Below are 20,638 nucleotides of genomic sequence, written 5' to 3'. Positions count from 1 at the left end.
TCTAAAATGTATTTGATACAACAAAACATTTAGTATAAAGAAAAATGGGTCTTTGGCTGAACTGATTACAAGACAAATGCAAATGGTGACAAGGAGTTGCAAGTAAACACTGCTTCACTTTATGGGTCACAAGCCAAAGAGGTTGGAGTAGTAGAACTAGGCAAAATGAAGCCCAAATCAATCTCCGTCTTCAAATGCACGAAAATTCTGTTCATTTTTTCATTAGAAAACAATATAACTGAATGACAGGATAACCTTCTCCTCACGCAAACTGAAAATTCACATCCATCACTGACCCGAAAGCTTAACTCAAGGAAGTATTCATTCAGAACAAGAACAACAAAATGGAAGATTTTGGTAAGGCTCTGGTAAATCCCCCCCCCGAGACAATATCAACATTTAGACGATGGGAGTTCCATCCGCTGCTGGTTGGTCGCTGGAGGGTTAAACTGGAGCCACATGATTTATTCTAACAGTTTACCTTCTGATGTTGCTTACAAGATCAATTACATTCCCAACTTGTTCTCATGAATCTGCGGTCTCATTGACCTTGTCCACATTTGTTGACCACGTTCATTAACGGGCGCGGAGAAACAGCAATTTAGACAGATGGCATTTATCTGCATGCTACTTACTATGCAAGTGCTACATATGAGAATCAAACTGACCTGGGGTAATGCTGTCTGTTCAGTCGCGCAGTGTCTCTTTGAGGCCACTAGATGGCAACATTGCAGCAAAAACTGCGACCGGTGGGGGGGGGGGGTCCGTTCAACCGGATCCTACATAGACCTGAAGTAAAGTTGGAGGGGTCGTCGTTAGGAAGTGCCACAGATGTGTCGCACAGAGGGTGAAAAATTAAACGTTATTTCTCGCGTTTTTTTTAATTCATTACAAGTACAAATAACTGTCTCTCATTGTTCGCCCCTGATTTCATTTTAGTGGCGGTAAAATATTTCCTTGCATGTTTTAGAGGCTATTTAAGTACACATTTATGATAACATTGTTGATTGTACGTAGGTATCAAGGAAATCGCATTCTGCTGGTTATGTTGTCTATATATTTAAATAGTTAACATCTATATTTGTCTCCTTTTATGTCGACTAGAGAGCATATTGTTAGACATAAGGCCCATTCTCATAAGCATATGCCGGATTTTTTACAACTAGTCATTTTTATGAGTCTTCAGTTCAATCGGGCCATTATTATCATCAGCTCAACCTTTTGATTTACGAGAACATCTGGTGGATGTGCAGGAGGCGGACTGCGTTGCCCACAACGCCTTTCTGATCAGTTACTTCAAAATGTCTAATAGAGTTATAACGCAGCGGATTTTTAATAACCCACCCATATGGGGACACTTGAAAAAAAGTCGCACACACACACACACACACACACACACACACACACACACACACACACACACACACACACACACACCTTTACATCGTTGGCATGGCGTGCGCATTCCTGCCTGTGTGTAATAGCCAGAGATATTTCGCAGACCTTTTTGTCTGGCTACCATGGAGTTAGTAAATCACGGTATTAACATGGCAGGATCATCGGGCCCCAACTGACATCTCTGTTTTTGGATACTGAGGTAGTGATATTTGGGCTAACGGTGTGTGTCGGCGCTCGGGGATATAAATATATATGCCACCCCAGGGGCCTGGAGTGTTCGCGCTGGCCCGCATGCCGACCAAGGCAGACAGATCATGGCGAGAGATCCGGCCACAATCAAACAAATGTGCTGAAGGATAACTCGGAACGTGTGTGTGTGTGTGTGTGTGTGTGTGTGTGTGTAAACCTGAGGCAGTGTGAGGGACATTTCATCTCACGTTGCTTGTATTTATTACTATTTATTGTGTTGTGCACTCACGTGGGTGCTCACATTTCTCCTCCCACACCAGGAGACACAAATAAACAGCTCTAGACAATGAAGAGGCGATCGCGGGGCTTTGGTTTGGGGTCTAACCTTGACCGTTTATGGCTTTTATCAGACTCTGCGACTGGCTGAGACTCCCAGGTCTCGGCCAGACTAGATGACGATATAGTTGTAATTTAAAAAAACAAATAAATAAATAAGTCACGAGTCGTTTTAGATTGTTCCAACCACAAACAATAAAATTCTGTTATGCAAAATTGTGCGCATTTTGTTAGAATTGTATGACATTTTTCGGGGCTTTGAAATTGCGCAATTTCAGCCAGCATGTGATCCCAGTAACACCAACGTGTCAAACCGATTCAATTCAACAATTCTTGATAGAAATCTTAATTTTCAAAGATGTCCTCTTGTTAAATAATAATAAAAAAAAACGACTCTCTCATTCTTGCCATTTCATTATAATTAACCAAACAGTACTTATTGAACAGATGGCCCCCAGACAATTCAATTTGACAATTTAGAAATGACTCTGTAATGATGGCGGGGGAAACCAGGACTGATTGTGAACATGAGGAGAGCCACAACATCCCCACTTTGGGCAAGATGGATTTAGAAAACAGTTGTGAGCCCACTGTGCAGCTCCAATGCTAATGTGAGCACCCATGGCAATTTTTTTTCCTCGCACTTCTTTTTTAGAATATTGTTTTTGTTGTTGAGCAGTCATTTTTCGAGTGACTGCAATTTTTTTGGACAGCGGGACAGAGCACAGTTTAGCCGTAATCCTCATATTTATGTTGGATTCAGCGCTTAGTCCCGCAAGATTTATGTAATGCATCTAATCAAAGCTAATTTCGAACCATCGGGCTGTAACAGAGAAACGCGGCCAGCGGCTGCCAGGCTTTCTGGTGAGCTGAAACTTTTCTTAAGCTCCTAATCTGCCGGAGTTGATACTCTGAATGAACACTTGGGCTGCTCAACACGGCGGGGTTCAGTTCTAATGAGAAATTATAAGGTTTCAATTCCACTTTAGGTTCAAATAAAGTCCGTTTTGCATTTCTTCAGAGCTGGGCAGTGTAGAAACACCCATGCACAATGTGGGGAATTAAAATATGGATGTTCATCTGATGATGTTGAATTAACCGGACACATATACACATAGTCTAAGTAAAGACAATTAAATCTGCACCAAGTGGCGCGGCCGTTCCCCAAACTGTTTCCCCTCTTGCGCGATTTCGTCTCGTATAAATGAGACAAAATACGTTTGACCAGACGCCCATTTCAAAACTCGATGGGAGTCTGTTTCGTGCCGTTTTTTGCAGACGGATGCGGGCTCAGGTGACAAGGCAGCAAACAGACGATAGGTGTTACGGCCGCCCCGGGTCTCCTCTTCACGCTGCCCTTCGGTCTCCGTGGGCAAACTGTCCTCCCCTGAGTTGATGTTTGGAAGTCGCCAAGACATTAATCGTCGACTCTAAACACATGCACAAAAAAAAAAAAAGGCACAGCGCGCGCGCGCACACGCACGCACACACACACACACACACACACACACACACACACACACACACACACACACACACACACACACACTCACTTACACACGCTCACGCCGCACAGCTTCTGACTAAGGGGCTGGGGCGGGACACTGCGTGGGACGAGGCGGGGACAGCAGGCAGGCGGGCGGGCAGCGCGCTGGTCGGGTTGGTGGACAGCTGATTTTCCGTGTTGTTAACTGTGTTTCGGGGGCGTTCCTGCTCGCCTCGCAGACCACGCCTCCCTCACCTACTAGTTTCTCTCCCGTTTGGCATCCCAGAGATGGTCCAAAGTGATTCCTCAGGGAAGAAAAGAGCGCAAACCACCCGAGCGGGAGCCGACGAGGAGCGGAGCCGCTGTTTTTAGCCCAGGACCGCCGTCTAATTGCGCGCAATCTTCCGTTTCATTCATCTGAACAGAGGAGAGGACTCTGTAAACGAAGAAACGGAGCGAAGGAGGGTGAAACGTGTTTCATCTGCCGGTTTTTCTCTCTCTCGCTGTGGACTGTTTGTAACAAAAACTGACATTTCGCCTGTGTTTTTTGTCAGCAGCACCTTGATCCGGGGGACTGTCGCCAACTCAGTGCAGCCTCTCATCCTGCGCTTCCCCTTTCATCGCTCTCACGTTGTTCATCTTCATAGCTGCTGCTTTTTTCCCCCCCTTCTGGAGTCGCTGACATGAGGTGCAGCTAACCCTGGATTGCTGACAGCTCCCCTTCTCCTTCCACATGCCGCATCTTTTGTTTACTTTGAGAAACACACGCGCAACTAAACGCCAAGTGAAATAGACCACGCCACTTTGCTCCTCTGACAGCGCGATCAAACAGACGCAAGCGGAGGGGAGGCAGGGGAAAAAAGAAAAAAAAAAAAAAGGAGGGAGCCAAGGAGAGGAGGGGAGAGAGAGAGAGAGAGAGAGAGAGAGAGCGATAGAGACAGTGTGAAGGTGCGTTTTGATGTTTGGCATCCACGAGAGCATCCAGAGGAGTGGGAGTAGTATGAAAGAAGAGCCCATGGTGGCCGGGATGAACGCGGTTCGGACATGGATGCAGGGCGCCGGAGTGCTGGACGCCAACACAGCCGCCCAGAGGTGAGCCCGAGGCGGCCTTGGCGCTGCGCTGACACCGGGGCGTGGAGACCGGGGGGCACGTTACGATCTGCGGCGTTAAAGACGGAGCGGCCGCATCACTTGGGGCAGCGTGCGTTCCCAGCGGACGTAGTTGTTGTTGGATAACCTCTGATCCCGCCGGCGTTATAAGTCTTTAGCTCCAAGTCCAATATGATTTAATAGTGTGTGCGGCTCGAAGTGGGTTAACATGTTTCTGGACGCAAAGCACTACCTATCTCAAGGCACCCCGAGGCTCTCAGCGTTTAAATGTAGGCTTAGATGAACTTTGGGGAGCGGAGGGTGTGCTGTGAGTGTGTGTTTAGGCTTTTCAGTCGACTTCGCGGGTTGTTTCTCTTTCTGGCTGTGATCAAGCAGAGTGGGTCACTTTTCAAAGACTGCGAGCAGAAATCTTTTTTTTTTTTTTTTTTTTTCACGCTTGAATTCGGCAGTTTTTCTTACAAAATACAATAAAAAATGGTTCCCTTTTAATGAAGTTATCGAGGTTTAAAAATGAAAATAATCACACTTTAATCGACTGCAGGCCCGCCACCATGAAAGCAAATGATGTCAAAATGATGCTTGTAAAATAAATTAACAGATTTAACACGTTTAGGCCAGTGGCTTAATATTTTACCTTATTTGTTTAATTTTACTTGATTAAGCGATTAGAAAGAGGCTTTAATGAAACGAGACGTAGTGACGGGTCTTAGAATGGACTGTGTCTGAAACATGCGCGACTGTAGCCCGGATTTTAAAAGTCTACCTCTCTCATGTTTGCACTTCTGTGGAATTAATTTCTTTTAATCGCTGTGGTTGTGGGTGCTGCTGGTCTGTGCTTGTGTCCGCAGCGGAGTGGGTCTTGCTCGGGCACACTTCGAGAAACAGCCGCCCTCGAACCTTCGCAAGTCCAACTTCTTCCACTTCGTCCTGGCCTTGTACGACAGACAGGGTCAGCCGGTGGAGATAGAGAGAACCACCTTCGTGGACTTCGTGGAGAAGGAAAAGGTGAGCTCGTCCAGTTCGCCGAGACCATGGTCACCGCCTGACAGTTTATGATAAAACCCGTGGGCGCTGCACTGGCCGGTAGCTGAGGCGGTGTTCAGGCCCGTTAAGTCACGGTGATAAATTACCAGACGTGTGTTAACAAAGTGGCCAGACGCGCACAGCAGGGACCACTGGTCCTGGAGGCTTCCCTGATGTGAATTTTACATGTGCTTTCCTGAAAGACTCACAGGCTCCTAATAATTCGTTCTTTTCTTTATAATTACAAAACCCTCTAAATCAAATTTGGACTTATTTACACTAAAAACTTTTGTGCCCAGTTGCCACTATTGAAATTGACTCATATTTTTTTTATGACAGTTCAGCACAGCGTGTAGCCTGTTCCTGCAGGTGTTGTCAGTCAAGATATTTAATTTTCAGCACCTATCAATATTAGTGTCTGACACGTCGATCAAGTGTAATATTGATCTGTTTGCAAATGGCGTTAACAGTCAGTGTTTACCTTGCAGATGTTTGTTTTATTAATTAGCATTTAGCCTAGTATCGGCTTCTTTATTATTTATTAGATCCAAGTGTCCATCTACTGTTGTTTTTTTTAAATTAATAACACATTCTAACATTACGCTGTGATTTATCTGTTATAGAAATAATAAAAATGTCAGTTATTTTTATTTTTTTTTATTTGTTAAATGTCTAGAGCAACATTAGAAACCATTTCCATTTCCAGTATAGACTAATAAAGTTGTAAATAGGTCTCTTTTGTAAAGAAAGTATTTTTTTCAAAATATCAGATTACTAAGAGGTTGAGTTTACAGAATATATTGCGTCAAATAACATAAAGAAAAGTTGTTCAAGTGTCAAACAGAAGCGTTTTTCTTTCTTTCTTTCGGCTGTGTGGGTAATAGAAATTAAGTGAAGGGATTTCAATCTTATCACAGTTGAAGGGACCTAACATGTTAGTCATCTAAAAAGATCAAGTCGTGGACGCGCAGTAAAAGTCCCAGGAGGAGGTGGTTCGCTGGCTCTGACCGGGTATGTTTGGTTTAATTTTCATAGGAAACGACGGGGGAAAAGACCAACAATGGGATCCATTATAGACTTCAGCTCCTCTACAGTAACGGTGAGTTTGGATCCCATCATTTTTATAGAGCAGTAACAAAAGCAGGGAGTGAATGATACGCCAAAGCATAGCGAGGAAACTCAGGAGACAAATCGGTGATATTTTTGTTTTACTTATTTATCTGAATTGTTTTGTAAAGGATCAGTGCTTTATGTGATTTAAAAAAAAACCTTAAATGTTGTTATTTACACTTTACTTTTATTAACACTACATTATTATTATTATTATTATTATTATTATTATTATTATTATTATTATTATTATTATTATTATTATTATTATTATTATCATTGTGTTGTGCTTGCTGCTTCCTACAGTAAATATATCTTCTCTGGTCAGCCTACTTTGGCAACAGTATACAACCCAAGGCAGCAAAATAAAATGTTTCCCATCCTCCTTTTTAACGTTTATTTTTCTTAGTCTTGGTGCCTTGATTGAATAATTAAATTATAATCATTATAACCTAAAACAAATGTGTGGCTCTTCCTGTTGTGCACATTTTCACAATTAAGTTCTTATTAAATTGTTTTAGAGATAAAATCAACAGGGTAAAGAAAGTAAATTGAATTTTCTCGTTCTAAGCAAACTGACAGCATGCAACAAATAGTGAAAGTCATTAGTTACAGGATGGACTCATCCAGTTTTCCTGAAGTGCCTCACAGGGGAAGTCAGAATGAACAAAATTTGTGATCTGAAATATCCCCTCAGATGTGACATGAAATCTGCAAGTTAACCACTACTCTGCTTTTCTCTCTGTAGGGATCAGGACAGAGCAGGACTTATACGTTCGCCTCATTGACTCTATGACTAAACAGGTAAGAGGTTCTGTATTAAGCTGAAGCTTCACAGAACTAAACTCTGCATCAGTTCGGTGGTTTCGTTGGTCTGAATGTTACCCCCACCTCCAACCGCCCTCCTAGCCCCCCCCCCTGCCAGCCTGTGTCTGAGACCCTCAACTTCAGCACAGCACAGGCACCTTGATAAACGACCTGTCTTACCTGTGGAATACATTTACAGAGGCCTAGAAAAAGTAGAGGACATGTGTCCTCATACTCTACCTCTGCACAGCAGCCAGTAAGTGGGGGTGGTGTGCGTGTGTGTGTGTGTGTGTGTGTGTGTGTGTGTGTGTGTGTGTGTGTGTGTGTGTGTGTGTGTGTGTGTGTGTGTGTGTGTGTGTGTGTGTTTTTACAAGCGTCAGGCAGTGTAAATGTGTATGTGTGGTGTGTGAGACTGTGTGATTGTGCACATATAGTGTGTGAGTATCTCAGTGAGCTGCAGAAGCAGTTGTGTTAGTGTTCGAGAGAGACAGTGATGCATGCCAGCTCACTCTTTGAGGACCTTGACCCTCATTTCCTCAATGTGAAACTGAACAAACTATCCCAGAGTGTGTTATGGCCAATTCAATCAGACAAAGAAATACAGAGCAGCACATGCGGGCTGGCGCACACTGAGGGAATTCTCCGTTAGGATGAATTAGATAACGAAGAAAAAAAGCCTCTTCAACACCGTTTTGATATTAGGTCTTTTGTTTTGCCAATTCTGCCTCTAGTGCCATTAGGCTTGAAGAGAGTTTGCCTTAGAATGAAAGGAGTAGGAGGGGATGTTGTTTGTGTGTGGACATGGATGTGTCAGTCTGTGTTTTTTGCATGTTTATCGCTGTGTGTGTGTGAGTGTGTGTGTGTGGGTGGGTGTGCAGGGTGATCACAGCCCTGGAGAGCATGTTGAGTGGGGTTGGAGGGGTAACCAGACTAGATTTTTGGACGCTGCGCTGTATGGACCAGATGGTGCACTATACTCCAGTCTGGCGGTCCAACTGCTCACTGTACACCGCGTATTAACACACGTGCACACACAGACACAAATGCATACGCGGGAGCACGCACGCACGCACAGGCACACACACACAAACATTTTCTCTGTTACTGTCTCTGTCAGAACAGAGCGTTCCTGTTCAGGAGGACTGGATTCCCACGATACACACATTTGCCAGATTCACAACACTACTCCCAGATGAAAGACACACACACACACACACACACACACACATACACACACTCTTCTGTGTTTTGTTTTGTTTTTTGTGCGCCTGCATCGTGGTTGATTTTTTTTTTTATCTCCCGGCATCCCTCACAAAAAATATAAATCATTTTCATTTGAATTTTCTGTTATTTTCTTCCTTCTTTAGGCCATCGTCTACGAGGGGCAGGATAAAAATCCAGAGATGTGTCGGGTCCTGTTGACCCATGAGATCATGTGCAGGTAAGAACACACGGAGTTATAACTCTCTGTCTTTTTTTTTTTTTTTTTAAATTCTGGCCATTGCTTTATCGTCCAGATCAAGATAAATGTTTTTCTCTCGTGGGAGGTGTCTCTGTTGGTGTAAAGAGGGGGCAAACACACGAGGAGCACTGCTAAATTACAATAGAAATCTTATTATTTTCCTCAAGGTGGTTTGCGGAGATGGGCCCTGGCCTATTTCTGTTGGTAGAGGTGTGTATGTGTGTATGTGTCTGTGTATATGTGCAAGTGTGCATCCCTCTCATGTTCAGCTAATTAGGACAAGGAAAAGCTCATTACTCAAACCCATCCTCCTTAGTCTGTGTAATACATGCAGTTTGCTGTGTCCTGACAGTGAGCTATATGCAGAGGGGGACAGACTTGAGTAACACATAAAATACAGACACACACACACACACACACACACACATAAATACACACGCACAACAGTAGTAAGCGAGCAAAGTTCTCACAGGCCGTCGCGTGCATTTAGAATCAATAAAAGTATCGCACAGCTTTTGAGTGTCCTTCACAAACCAGCTATCTAGAAATACATGTAGAAAAAGGGCTAGTGGCAAAAGTGTAGCCACTTCCTGGTTATCACACAAGGCAATTTAAAGCACTTGTTTTCATATGCTGCAGGAAACGGTCGAGATCAGAAATCTGATCTGGCTCTCCAAACCTCCTGTCCTGAGGGACTCAAGAAAGTAAGGGGGAGGGTCAGTCCCTTTCTCTCTCCCCACTTCTCTCACTCTCTTTTACAGTATGTCTCATCTCCCCCCACGCACATACAGTAGATGCACATATGTAGTCAGACACAGGTACGCACAGACACGCAGTCCGTACACACTGACGAGCAGACGGAGGAGAAAAGGTAGAATCGATGATACTTTTTATGGGAAATGAAATTGGGGGGGGGGGGTGTTGACATCTCACGACACACTGTTACATTGTGCTGCAGTCAAATGATTCAGAAAGGACTCGTCACATCAGTATGCAACCCCCTTCTACCCAGCATGCACTACTCCCCAGGTCCAGTGGGACCACTCTGTGACCCACTTCTGAGAGAGAGAAAGAGAGGGAGGAGAGAGAGAGAGAGAGGCGGGATAGAGGGAGGGGACAAGCACTGAGGAAAAATAGAGAACATAAGATGTCTGGTTGTGTGATGTCTGACAGAAATGGAGCTAACCTGAGCCCTGGAGGCTAATTCAAGTTTGTATCCAGCCCCATTCAAGCTCACTGTTTTTGCTCTTCTCCTCCAAACTTTGTCTAAAATCGCCCCGCTGATCTCACCTGCTGTAACGCTAGAGCCCTGGTCTTACCTCGACAAGCCCGACAGAAATCCAATTCATGCTTCTTCTTAGACTCCACAAAAGTCTCACGCCCCTTTACTCCTCGTTCTCTTTCCTCTACGCTCGTCTGACCTCCTCTACCTCTCTGAATTGTACCTTATCTTGCTCTCTCGGTTCACGTCTTGGCAACTAACCCCCCTTTGCCTCTGCCCCCCTCCTCTTCTCTCGCCTCTCTACAGTCGGTGCTGTGATAAGAAGAGTTGTGGCAACAGGAACGAGACCCCATCAGACCCTGTCATCATCGACAGGTAAGCAAACTTTGCCCTTTAAGCTCGGCTGACATGCTGCTGCGCTGTCATCCCAAACACAAACGCAGCACGTATGGCTGTTTCTGAACAAGAAGTGTATGCAGAATACACAGGCAGCAAATGCTGCAGAAACATACTGCAGATATAAAATCATGACAACATTTCATTTAAATTTCCAGTGAAGTAAGTGGATAAAAGCAATTTATGACATGTGATTTGGCTGAGAAAATGATCCCTGCAGGCCTAATGAAGCAGGCCGCAGGTTGTTTAAATTTGAGTAACTATAATTTTCTGTGCACGCAAAATCTGTGAAACAGCAGTAAATAATATTCCAGTGGTATGTGTGTGATTTGGAGGAGCAGTCACAGAGCAGTTGAGGTCTGCTTCAAGTGTGGTCAAACAGTATTTGTGTGGTTGGGCTGATGACTTCGCTGATGAGCCGTTAGGGTTATAGCTACGGCCTGGTGTGCATGTGTGTGTGTGTGTGTCTTTCCGTGTATAAATCTCGCTCTGGGACGGTTGTGGTATTGAAGCTTTTGACACTCACACACTTTTTCTTTGAGTGTCCACCTTTCCCCTTCTGTCATAAACCACCTCTGACCGATGCAGCAGCTCACACGATTTACGGCCAGTCGGAAAAAAAGAACGGCCCGGTAGATTTACAGTCCGGCCTGTGCTGTGCGCACGTGTGTGACACACATGTGGACAAACTGTGTGCGGGAAATTATTTGTTTATACTTGAGCAATTGCTGAAGCATGCAGACTTAGGGCTGCTCTGATCAAGACAAGAAGGAGAGCACAAATTGACACGCTGAAGGGATTTTCACAGTATCGTTTTTTTTCTGTATTTCGTGATCCACAACATCAACAACTGCATAAAAGGTAAAGGAAAACAGAAAATAGGTAAACAGAGGTACATTATAGGTTATTCAGGTTTTATGTCTGATTAGAATTTGTCACATTCGAATGTATTTGTATGAGTGTTAATGAGGCAGTGACCTGTGCTATCTGATGAACACAGCTGTCCTGTTCTCGCTGCCGCTCTGTCAAAAGCTACTCTTTACCTGTGTATGTATGTGTGTGTGTGTATATCTCTGTGTGTGCATGCGCCACCCTTGTTCCGCTCCAGTGAAGCGGAAGGCCTCACCTCAGCGCTCCCTGAGACAGCTGCACCCCACCACATGGCCTCAGACAACACGTCTGCCCATCACTCTGTGCCATATTTCTGATTTTTGTTTTTCCTGTGTGCATACTTGTTGAATTTCTCATCTGTGCACTGTGTTGCTCCGTCTTTGCGGGCGCCTTGCTGGCTGGCCACGTTCAAACTTTCCCCTCAGTTCGCTGCAGTTTGAGCAGAGCCATCTCGGTGGAACAGGCGGATTTTTGCTGTGAACAGCTTTTCCCACACTGAGCATGTGTTGTGGCCTCTCGCTGGCGGTATTCCCCCGGCGCCCAATGGCTCAGGTGTGAGGGCAGCATTAACGAACAACAAATTAGAACTGGGGGGGGGGCAACGGCAATATCTCCGTTTTCCTCTCCAGCGAGCACTCTTTCTGGACAGGAAAATAGGTCAGGTGAGAGGAGAGCGGTTGGGGGGGGTAGCTTGTTTTAAAGGGGGGGACCGAAGGTGAATAGGGAGAAGAGGGTTTATACGTTTGCTCATTTAGTACCGATATATCCAATATATTCTTGGCAGTTGTAATAATCAGAGATTCATAAACAAACAAACAACTGTGAGGGTGAAACTGACTCAATTACCATGAGTTCCCCTCCTTCAAATTCATAAAGAAATACCATCAGCAGCCCCTCTCCACCCTTGAAGTTATTTAGTTCGTTAAATAAGGGCTCGTTAGCCCTCTGCTGTTTCGCCGAGATGATTAGATTTTACAGCCCTAATTAGCTGGGCTAGCTCTAACTCTTCTGGAAGAGTAATGGGTCTGATTGCCTAATTAGCTCTCTCGTTAAGATGGAAGAAACAGGCCACTGCAGCAAAACCGCAGGAATGAGGAAAAATAAAGTCAGCTAATGAGAAACTTATTTGATTGTTAGGAGAACAAATCTGGTACAGTGTGGATCGGCAGCGCTCTGGGTACTGTACTCGCTCACCGGGAGAATCTCTCTTACCCCTCTCTGTTTCTCGCTTCCTGTTGAAAAAAGAATTTGTTTGGGCTTAAAAGCATCTACAAAGAGCAATGTGATTCAGATTTTAATTATGAAGCATTTGTTTAGGCTGTGATAGCAAAAAGCACTTTAACATTACTTAGATTTTTATGGAAGTTGAAAGAAACATCCTCCACAATCTTTCCTGCTTGCTGGCTGGTTTGGTTTTGGGACTATTATGGCTGAGGTGGCATTCAGTTTTACAAGAGGTGTTGTCTTCTCTGACCGTCTTAGATAAGCTTCAAGGTGCATCCAAATCAGTCTGGGCTGAAGATGAAGACAACTCATGCTATATTTTATATTAATTATATGTTTAACCTCCAAGGCGGGGAGTTCTTGGAAGTTCAAAGAGACCTTGTCATGACATGTTGTGTCCGTGCTTGACACTGGGCATGGGAAGCAGCTGAAAGGTGAGAAGCTCCTGTGTGCCTCTCTGTGTCTTCCCCAGGGAATCATGTGTGGTCCACCTTGCCCTCTTACAGAGGCAGGATAATATGAGGGGAGCCCTTAAACCCCCCACATACACCTCCACTTCCACCTCTCTCCATAACTCCTGGTTAGCATGGGGTTAATAATATGCAGCCACTGCCACAGTCTGTCATGTGCATGGATGGGCCACAAATCACAAACACATTTCCCTCTCACCTATGGAGGCCTTTGCTATCTCTCTGCATAGCTTTTTATTTCCCCACAGAACTGTTGTTGTTCATTTACATCCATCTAATTGTGGACTAATCTCTCAACTCTACTTGCTTTGGGGGTAGGACTGTCCCTCCGGCCCCATGTGTCCTACAACCACCTGTGTCCTGTGGCCCTTTCCTGCCCGTCCAGTTCCCCCAGGCCTGCCACAGGCTGTCCCCTAGGTGGGGAGACCCTCCTCAGAGGTGGGAGAGAAACCCTCTGTGACCAGAGATAAGGATCCACTGGATAGCCCTGCATATCCCATGATCCCAATTTCCATTCACAGTGTGGGGAGGGAGTGTGTGTGGGGGGGGTGCTTACATGCACATACTGTTATTTCAGGTTTATTGCTGTTTTTGAGTGTGTGCTTGTGTGTGTTTGCGTTTGCACACACTCCTTGCAGCCCGCGGTTTATGTGGCTCATTTCCTTGCATACGGGTCTGTGCTTGTGTATCCACGTCGATGTTGGTTATTTCCCCAGGAGTGTGTGTGTGTTGATAGAGGCCATTTCCTGGCGAGTGTGTGTGTGTCTTGAGTGAAGAATGTCGGGCAGGAAGTGCTCCTCCCGGGGAGGATGATGTCATGCCCGATGGTTTCCTGTTCTGTGAGCCTGTGGAACGGACTGAGTCTCAGCTTCACGGTGGGTAGTTAGCACTTGTGGACCAGAAACGCGCTCAGTGGTTTTGGTTAACCTCTTGGCTGCTTCTAGTGCGCACCTGGTTTGGTGTTACACCAGATCACCAAAATCGCCAAACAAATAAACTTTGCCACTCGCATTGTTTTGAGGAATATTGCATTTTCCCAGCTAATGTATTGCTTGTTTGTCGCTCTCTCCCTCTTTGTCTGCCTCTCTAATGGGGAACCCCGTCATTGTTTGGGTTGTTATGTTTAGATGCACTTCCTGGGGTGAGAGGTCATGTGTTGTCTTGACTGGGCTAACGTGCGCTAGTGAATAATGTATGTCATTGACTTTATGTCAGCCCTGCCAGCCCCACAAGCCGAGCCCACCCATGTTTAATTCATCCATCTCATTTGTGTGTGTGTGTGTGTGTGTGTGTGTGTGTGTGTGTGTGTGTGTGTGTGTGTGTGTGTGTGTGTGTGTGTGTGTGTGTGTGTCACTGCAAACATGTATGTGTGTGTGTCATTTAGAGGCCCAGTCTGCACCTGTCCAGCCATTAGCTCCCTTCTCATTTGCATTTGATGCTAATGTGGTTTACTGGCAGCGCCTTCCGTCCCCTCAGTGTAGTTTCACTTTCATATCCATGACTGTGTTAGTGAGAAGGTGAAAACACACTCAAATTGCAGCTAGCCTACATTCTTCTGACTGTAACCTGCTCTGATCTGCTGATATCTAAACACTGAAGTCTTCATCTTTTGCTTTTCTTTCCACATCTTAGTTATGTTTTATGTCATGCAGGATTGTCATTCTTTTCCCCCTCTATTCCACTTTTTCTCACAGTTGGTTTTCTCTTGTGTCTCTGACCAGCTATCACTGGTATGACATTTCCCTCCAAGACAAAGAGAAGCTAGAAACAGTCACGAGACCCTGAGAGGAACAGTGTCTCTCGCGTGGTGGATTACAGGAGCTACTCTGCACCTTTTAAACTTGTATGATCTTCCTTGCGCTTGTTTTGTTATTTCTCTGTGGGGGAGGAGAGATCTTGTCAGATTGTGCCATTAATTTTGGCAAGGTCCTTTCCTCTTTAGTGGGTGTATGTTCCCGATGACGTGCTGGTTATTTTTCTGCAGTTTTAGGGGGGACAGCTGCATTAGATGTTACGGGGGGCTTTGAAAAGGACTGGCCCTGAACTGGTTGTGGTGTTTGCGCAGGGCTCAGGGGCAAAGAGGCAGAGTTGCTGGCTCATCGATATGCAGGCAGAACTCGCCTCCCTCAGGTGCTGGCTGCCTCACAAATCTGCGTCACACATGTAAGAACACAAACACACACACACATAGGCACAGATGCAGCTCTCACCCTCAGATAAACTCATGCACAGTACACAAATACATATGCAGACGCACGCATGCGCAGTTGTAAGAATCCACACGCGGGCAAAAATATAACACGCACGCATATACACATACACACACACACGTTGACCTGCAGCTCCCTGCATCTGTTTGGTTGTGTTCTTTTTTCCCTGCGGTGGTCCCCCCCCAGGGTTGGAGGAAAGCGTGGCCCCAGGGGACAGACGACTGCGCTGATTGACAGCAGGGAGTTTGGAGGTCGAGGAGCCTCTAAAACAGCGCTGCCTCTTTCTCCCTCATCCAGACCTTCAGCACTCTCGCCCCCCGAACAACTGGCTCGTTTTCATTTCTGAACACCCCACAAAAAAATAACACATCATTTGCAGACTATACCTGAGTTTGTTTATCCCAATATGAAATATCAAATTAACACAAGCTGTTTTTGTTTTTTTGCGGTTAGGAAACAACAGGGAACACACTGGAAATAAGTATTTTTAATGCTCAAGTTTGTGTGTGTATTACATTGTTGTGTTTTAATTCTTTCCCTAATAAACTAAAACAGAGCTGCCATCACACTTTATAGGTAGTTAAGCTAATGTTCCCCAGATGAATCAAGGTAGCAATCAGTTTATTAGGGCATATAAAATGTAATTTACAAATGTCATTACAGTGAAATGTTCTGGGTTTCATGACATGGGGAGTTTTTTTGGCTGGGTCTGCTGTAAATAGAACAGTTGTAGCTCTATTTTCTCTGTGAACTGCTTTGTCATTACTGCTTGACATTCCCTGCTTGACCTGGCTGCTCTCCTTGGCCGTTCCCTCTGCCTTTGTGTCAGTGTTTGTTCTGTCCCAGAATGAGGGGTTTTGGCCGGCCAGAGCTGACCCAAATGAGTAGCGTCCTACTTCTCTGAGAGCTATTTAAGACATTTTTGGTGTTGGAAATTGCAGGATGGAGAGATAGAGATAGAAGGGGAGTTAAATAGAATGAAGATATATTTACCTTATGAAAGGTCTCATGTATGACGTGTGAATGTGTGTGGTACTGCAAGTGAGGAAAGAGTTACGTTTTCCAGGATTTAGTCCGGGACTCGCCCTAGAAGATGCGCTCAATTTGCTTTTCAAATGAGGCGTGAAGAGCACGACTGTGTGCCTCTTGGTGAGATGCTATACATTTGGACATGCATGGCTATGTGTGTGTGTGGCAGGAGCAAGGCTTTGTTTGCTCAGTGCTCTGATGTGTGTGGACAGTCTAGCGCAAGGCCCACTAAAAGCTCTCTCACAGCCACAGTGCTGCATGGCTGCCCGTGTTGCTGCTCGTAATTGAATAGACACACCAGCTCCTCTCTCAGCGAAGGATACTCAGGCTTCCTCTCCCAGCAGGCTGAGCCGGTGTGTCATCGAGCAACATAGCTTCCAGCTGCCCTGATCTCAGCCCCTCGCTGGTGATTCATTGTTTACTGGTTATTTCTGCTAAGTGAGAACGCAGACAGTATGCTACATGCCAGCTCCATACCCCCCAACCTGGCGTCTCACTTCCTATCGGCCAGTTTCCCTCCCAGCCCCTCCTATGGCACTTTACCTCAGCACTGTAGCCCAGGATGTAAATCCAGGTGTCCAGGATGAGTGCTGGTGACCCACTGTGCCTGAGCAAGATGTATAGTCTGTTGATTGTTTTCCATCAATCTGTCCAGGAAGAATGGATCGCTGGCCAGGCGCTGTGAGCGGCGCTCTCAGTTTCACACGCCACAATTGAAGGAAAACCTGCTCGGCACTGGGGGAGACAGGGAGGGAGAGATATGTAGTGTGATAGTGGTGGTGGGACTCTGCAACATAGGAATGATACTTTCAAAATATTCAGATTATTTTATGTGATATTTTGCTCTTTGTCTGAAGGATGATGTTTAATTTTCTCTAAAAACATTAAAAAAACCCACTTATACTCAGGCACCTATACAGTTAGTACTATAGTGCTTTTAGTAACCATATCTTCATTTCCAAGTCCAACCTTTTCATATCTGGTCTTATATATGAATATTGTGACACTGAGCTTGACTAATTCGAGCTGTAACATTAAGAGACAAAAGGAAATCTTCAAGAAAGTATCTCTGCCTTAATTAGATGTAAAGCAGGGACGTCAACATGCAGACAATTATGGTCAATAGCATTGTTCGATCAAAGGCATGATATATTCTTACATTCCTAATATATTCTTTTTACTTTGCATTAATCATCAACAAATGAGACCCTAGCACATGTCACTGTTCCACTTCAAAAAGCTGAGCTGAATTTAAAGGCCTTTGTTTGTGTTTATGTAAGTGATGAGGGGAGACAAAGTAAGGCGTAGGCAATCGACTGAGACACTTTGTTGTTTTACACCGCCTCACCCCTTTGTGTGCTGCTAACGTTGTTTGTTTGTTTGCCGAGTGGCTTGACCTCGCTGAGAGGAATGTTCACTCGTTTCCTTTCTTTCTGTGTTTGTCTCTCTGATTTTCTCCATCCATGTGTCTCTCTTCTTCTTCTTCTTCTCTCCTCCTCTGTCTATCTGCCCCACTGTCTATGTGTCTTTTTCTTTGGTCCTCCCACTCAAAACTCCAGATTTAACTCTGAAAGGTTTTTGGTTAATCACACTTGGAATCTTCCCCACGTTTGAACGCTCTTCCTCGGCGGCGTGTTCTTCCTCGATCTCTATGTGTGCAGCGCGGGAGAGTCACACTAATTATCCCGGTTATTGGCTTCTCCAACACAGGAGCTGTGATTTACATGAGGTGACATTCAGTTCAAACGCACAGACCTTTGCAACCTCTTTGTGGAAAACAATTAACAGCGCAGCTTTCTCCTCTGCCTCCCTCCTGTACCCGCTTTTTTCTCTCGCTTACACCACTCCCTCTCTCTCTTCCTCTGGCTATTGTCTTCACACAAACAGGGATGATTTACTGCCAAAAGAGTGAGGGTGTGCAAGGAGGAGAAATTGTTAGTGCACATTCTTTAACAAGTGATTACTTGCTTGGTAATTGACAGTTTTTCTTTTTGGTAGATATTCTGAGCGAAGCTTGCGGGAGCTGTAAGGTGTAACTAACATGGAGAATGTATTAACTTTGCTTTTGCAGAATTGGTTCTTAAATTGTGTCACCCAGAATATCCATCTCCTCCATGTATCTGCCACTGACCTTGTAAAATTCAAGATACACCCTCTTACTCTCCACACTTATGGACAGACATATATCCCAAACACACACACACACACACACACACACACACACACACACACACACACACACACACACACACACACACACACACACACACACACACACACACACATTCAAACACAAAGACAAAACTTACAAGCTCACCGTTAATGAAGCGCATCACTGTTCTGTCATGATGCCTGTGTTAGCATGACAAGATGTTTACACACACAATCACGCCCGCACCTCTGATGTGGGCTGGGATGAAAGAGAGATGAGAGGAGAGGAAAAAGAGGAGGCAGAGACGTGACGGTGAGCGTCGGGTACAGGCTGCTTTTCTCTGTTTGACGGGAGGACAGTTGTAACAGTACCCCACTGAGAGCTGAGAGTGAAGACTTAGAGAGATAGATAGACAGACAGCAGCGAGAGAGAGTTGTACCTGGAGGAGAAGGTTCTGAAATGGAAAGATGTTTTTTTTTTTTCCTACAGAGGACTTCTCTGAACTCAACCACATCCTCGAATCCAAAGGAAAACAATTAGATCTACCCGTTTCCCCTTGTCCCGCAGTGTAGATTACAAATGAGCAAACCTGGCATTTATCACATTACTACAAACATTTATTAAAGCCGGTTCCCCTCTAAAGCTGCAGAGATAACACTGGGTAATTGCAGAGACTGGCTCTATTAGTTAAGTATGCCTAATGTCACTGCCTCAGAGCATTAATGGACGCCGTAGTATTATGTTCTGTGCTCATTACCACCCCACTCCCTTTCAAACAGATACACACACACACACACACACACACACACACACACACACACACACACACACACACACACACACACACACACACACACACACACACACACATATTCACACAGCCTCTCCCCCCTCCATTGACCCTGCAGCAGGAGTCTGTGCCACTCTAATGAGAAATGGAAAACACTACTCCGCAAGCTCCAAGACACACACACACATATACGGACACACACACACACACACACACACACACACACACACACACACACACACACACACACACACACACACACACACACACACACAAACAGTGGGAGCCATTACAAGGGGACAGAGGGGTACAACAGTATAATCACACATGCCCAGGGAAACAATTGTGCCGTTATCAGAGTGATCACATTATAAAAGTTTAATAAACACCAAACGGCCTAATGGTGAATTAGCCTGCATCTGCCCTGTGTTGTGCCAGGCTATAATTAGTGATTTAACAGAGACAAACAAATGTTTTTAACCAGAGCTTTTCACAGTCAACAATTTTTTAGTTGAACATAAATTATCGTGTTTGTCCAGAATTAAAAGAAAATGCTCGACTGCAATGATTTGTGAGGGTTTTTTTTGTTTTGTTTTGTTTTGTTTTTTTTATTCTGTGATCTTGACTTGAGGGGACCAAAAGTAACGCACACTGACAGTTGCACAAACGCTGAACAACTGAGGGGAGAGTTTGGCTCAAGTCCGAGTCTGGTTTTGTAAGTGGCACTTGAGATGTGTATGAAGAGAGGCGGATGGGTGCTTGACATTGTTGAGGAAGCGGAGAGAGAGAGTGAAGGAGGGAGGGGGGATGGAAAGTTGAAAAGAAACAGGAAGAGATGGCTGTGAATGACGTGGAATAAGTTAGTCAAGAGGAGGGAAAAAAAATGATTCTTCTCCTTCTCTGCCGTGTGGCTGTTTTGATACTTTTGTGTGTGTGTGTGTGTGTGTGTGTGTGTGTGTGTGTGTGTGTGTGTGTGTGTGTGTGTGTGTGTGTCTGTCTGGGTGTGTGGTGTGTGTGTCTTTTTGCATTTGCATGCGGGCATTGACATTAAATCAATAACAATTTATAATTTACAATCACATGGACCTATCACTTTTTATAAGGCCTCCATCCTTGCTCATCAATATTACAGCAGGACCCAGACTCTCAGTGTGAGGGAACGGGAGGGTGAGAAAGCGGCTGAGGAGAGAGAATGTGGCTTTGGTCCAGTTTGTGTGTGTGTGTGTGTGTGTGTGTGTGTGTGTGTGTGTGTGTGTGTGTGTGTGTGTGGTGGTGGGGGGGCAGACAGGGAGAAGGAGGGCATCTGCTGAGGTTGTAGAAAACATCGCTTCCA

General features: G+C 45.0%; 1 protein-coding gene across 2 annotated transcripts in view; it reads left to right on the top strand.

Moving 5' to 3' along the window:
• Nucleotides 1-4,351: 4,351 nt before the first annotated feature.
• The window catches only part of ebf1a (EBF transcription factor 1a), a 54,425-nt gene continuing 38,138 nt past the window's right edge, over nt 4,352-20,638 (top strand). For both annotated transcript variants that reach the window (XM_040120418.1, XM_040120417.1), the window contains exons 1-6: nt 4,352-4,501; nt 5,368-5,524; nt 6,578-6,641; nt 7,401-7,456; nt 8,827-8,900; nt 10,450-10,518. In XM_040120418.1, the coding sequence (XP_039976352.1) occupies nt 4,368-4,501; nt 5,368-5,524; nt 6,578-6,641; nt 7,401-7,456; nt 8,827-8,900; nt 10,450-10,518 (554 nt within the window). In that variant the 5' untranslated portion in view covers nt 4,352-4,367. The remainder of the gene's footprint in view (nt 4,502-5,367; nt 5,525-6,577; nt 6,642-7,400; nt 7,457-8,826; nt 8,901-10,449; nt 10,519-20,638) is intronic.

The sequence above is a fragment of the Xiphias gladius genome, chromosome 23 (assembly GCF_016859285.1).
Source record: "Xiphias gladius isolate SHS-SW01 ecotype Sanya breed wild chromosome 23, ASM1685928v1, whole genome shotgun sequence".
Taxonomy (NCBI): Eukaryota; Metazoa; Chordata; class Actinopteri; order Istiophoriformes; family Xiphiidae; genus Xiphias; species Xiphias gladius.
The sequence above is the reverse complement of the archived record's forward strand: the minus strand, read 5'-3'. Positions and strand labels throughout refer to the sequence as shown.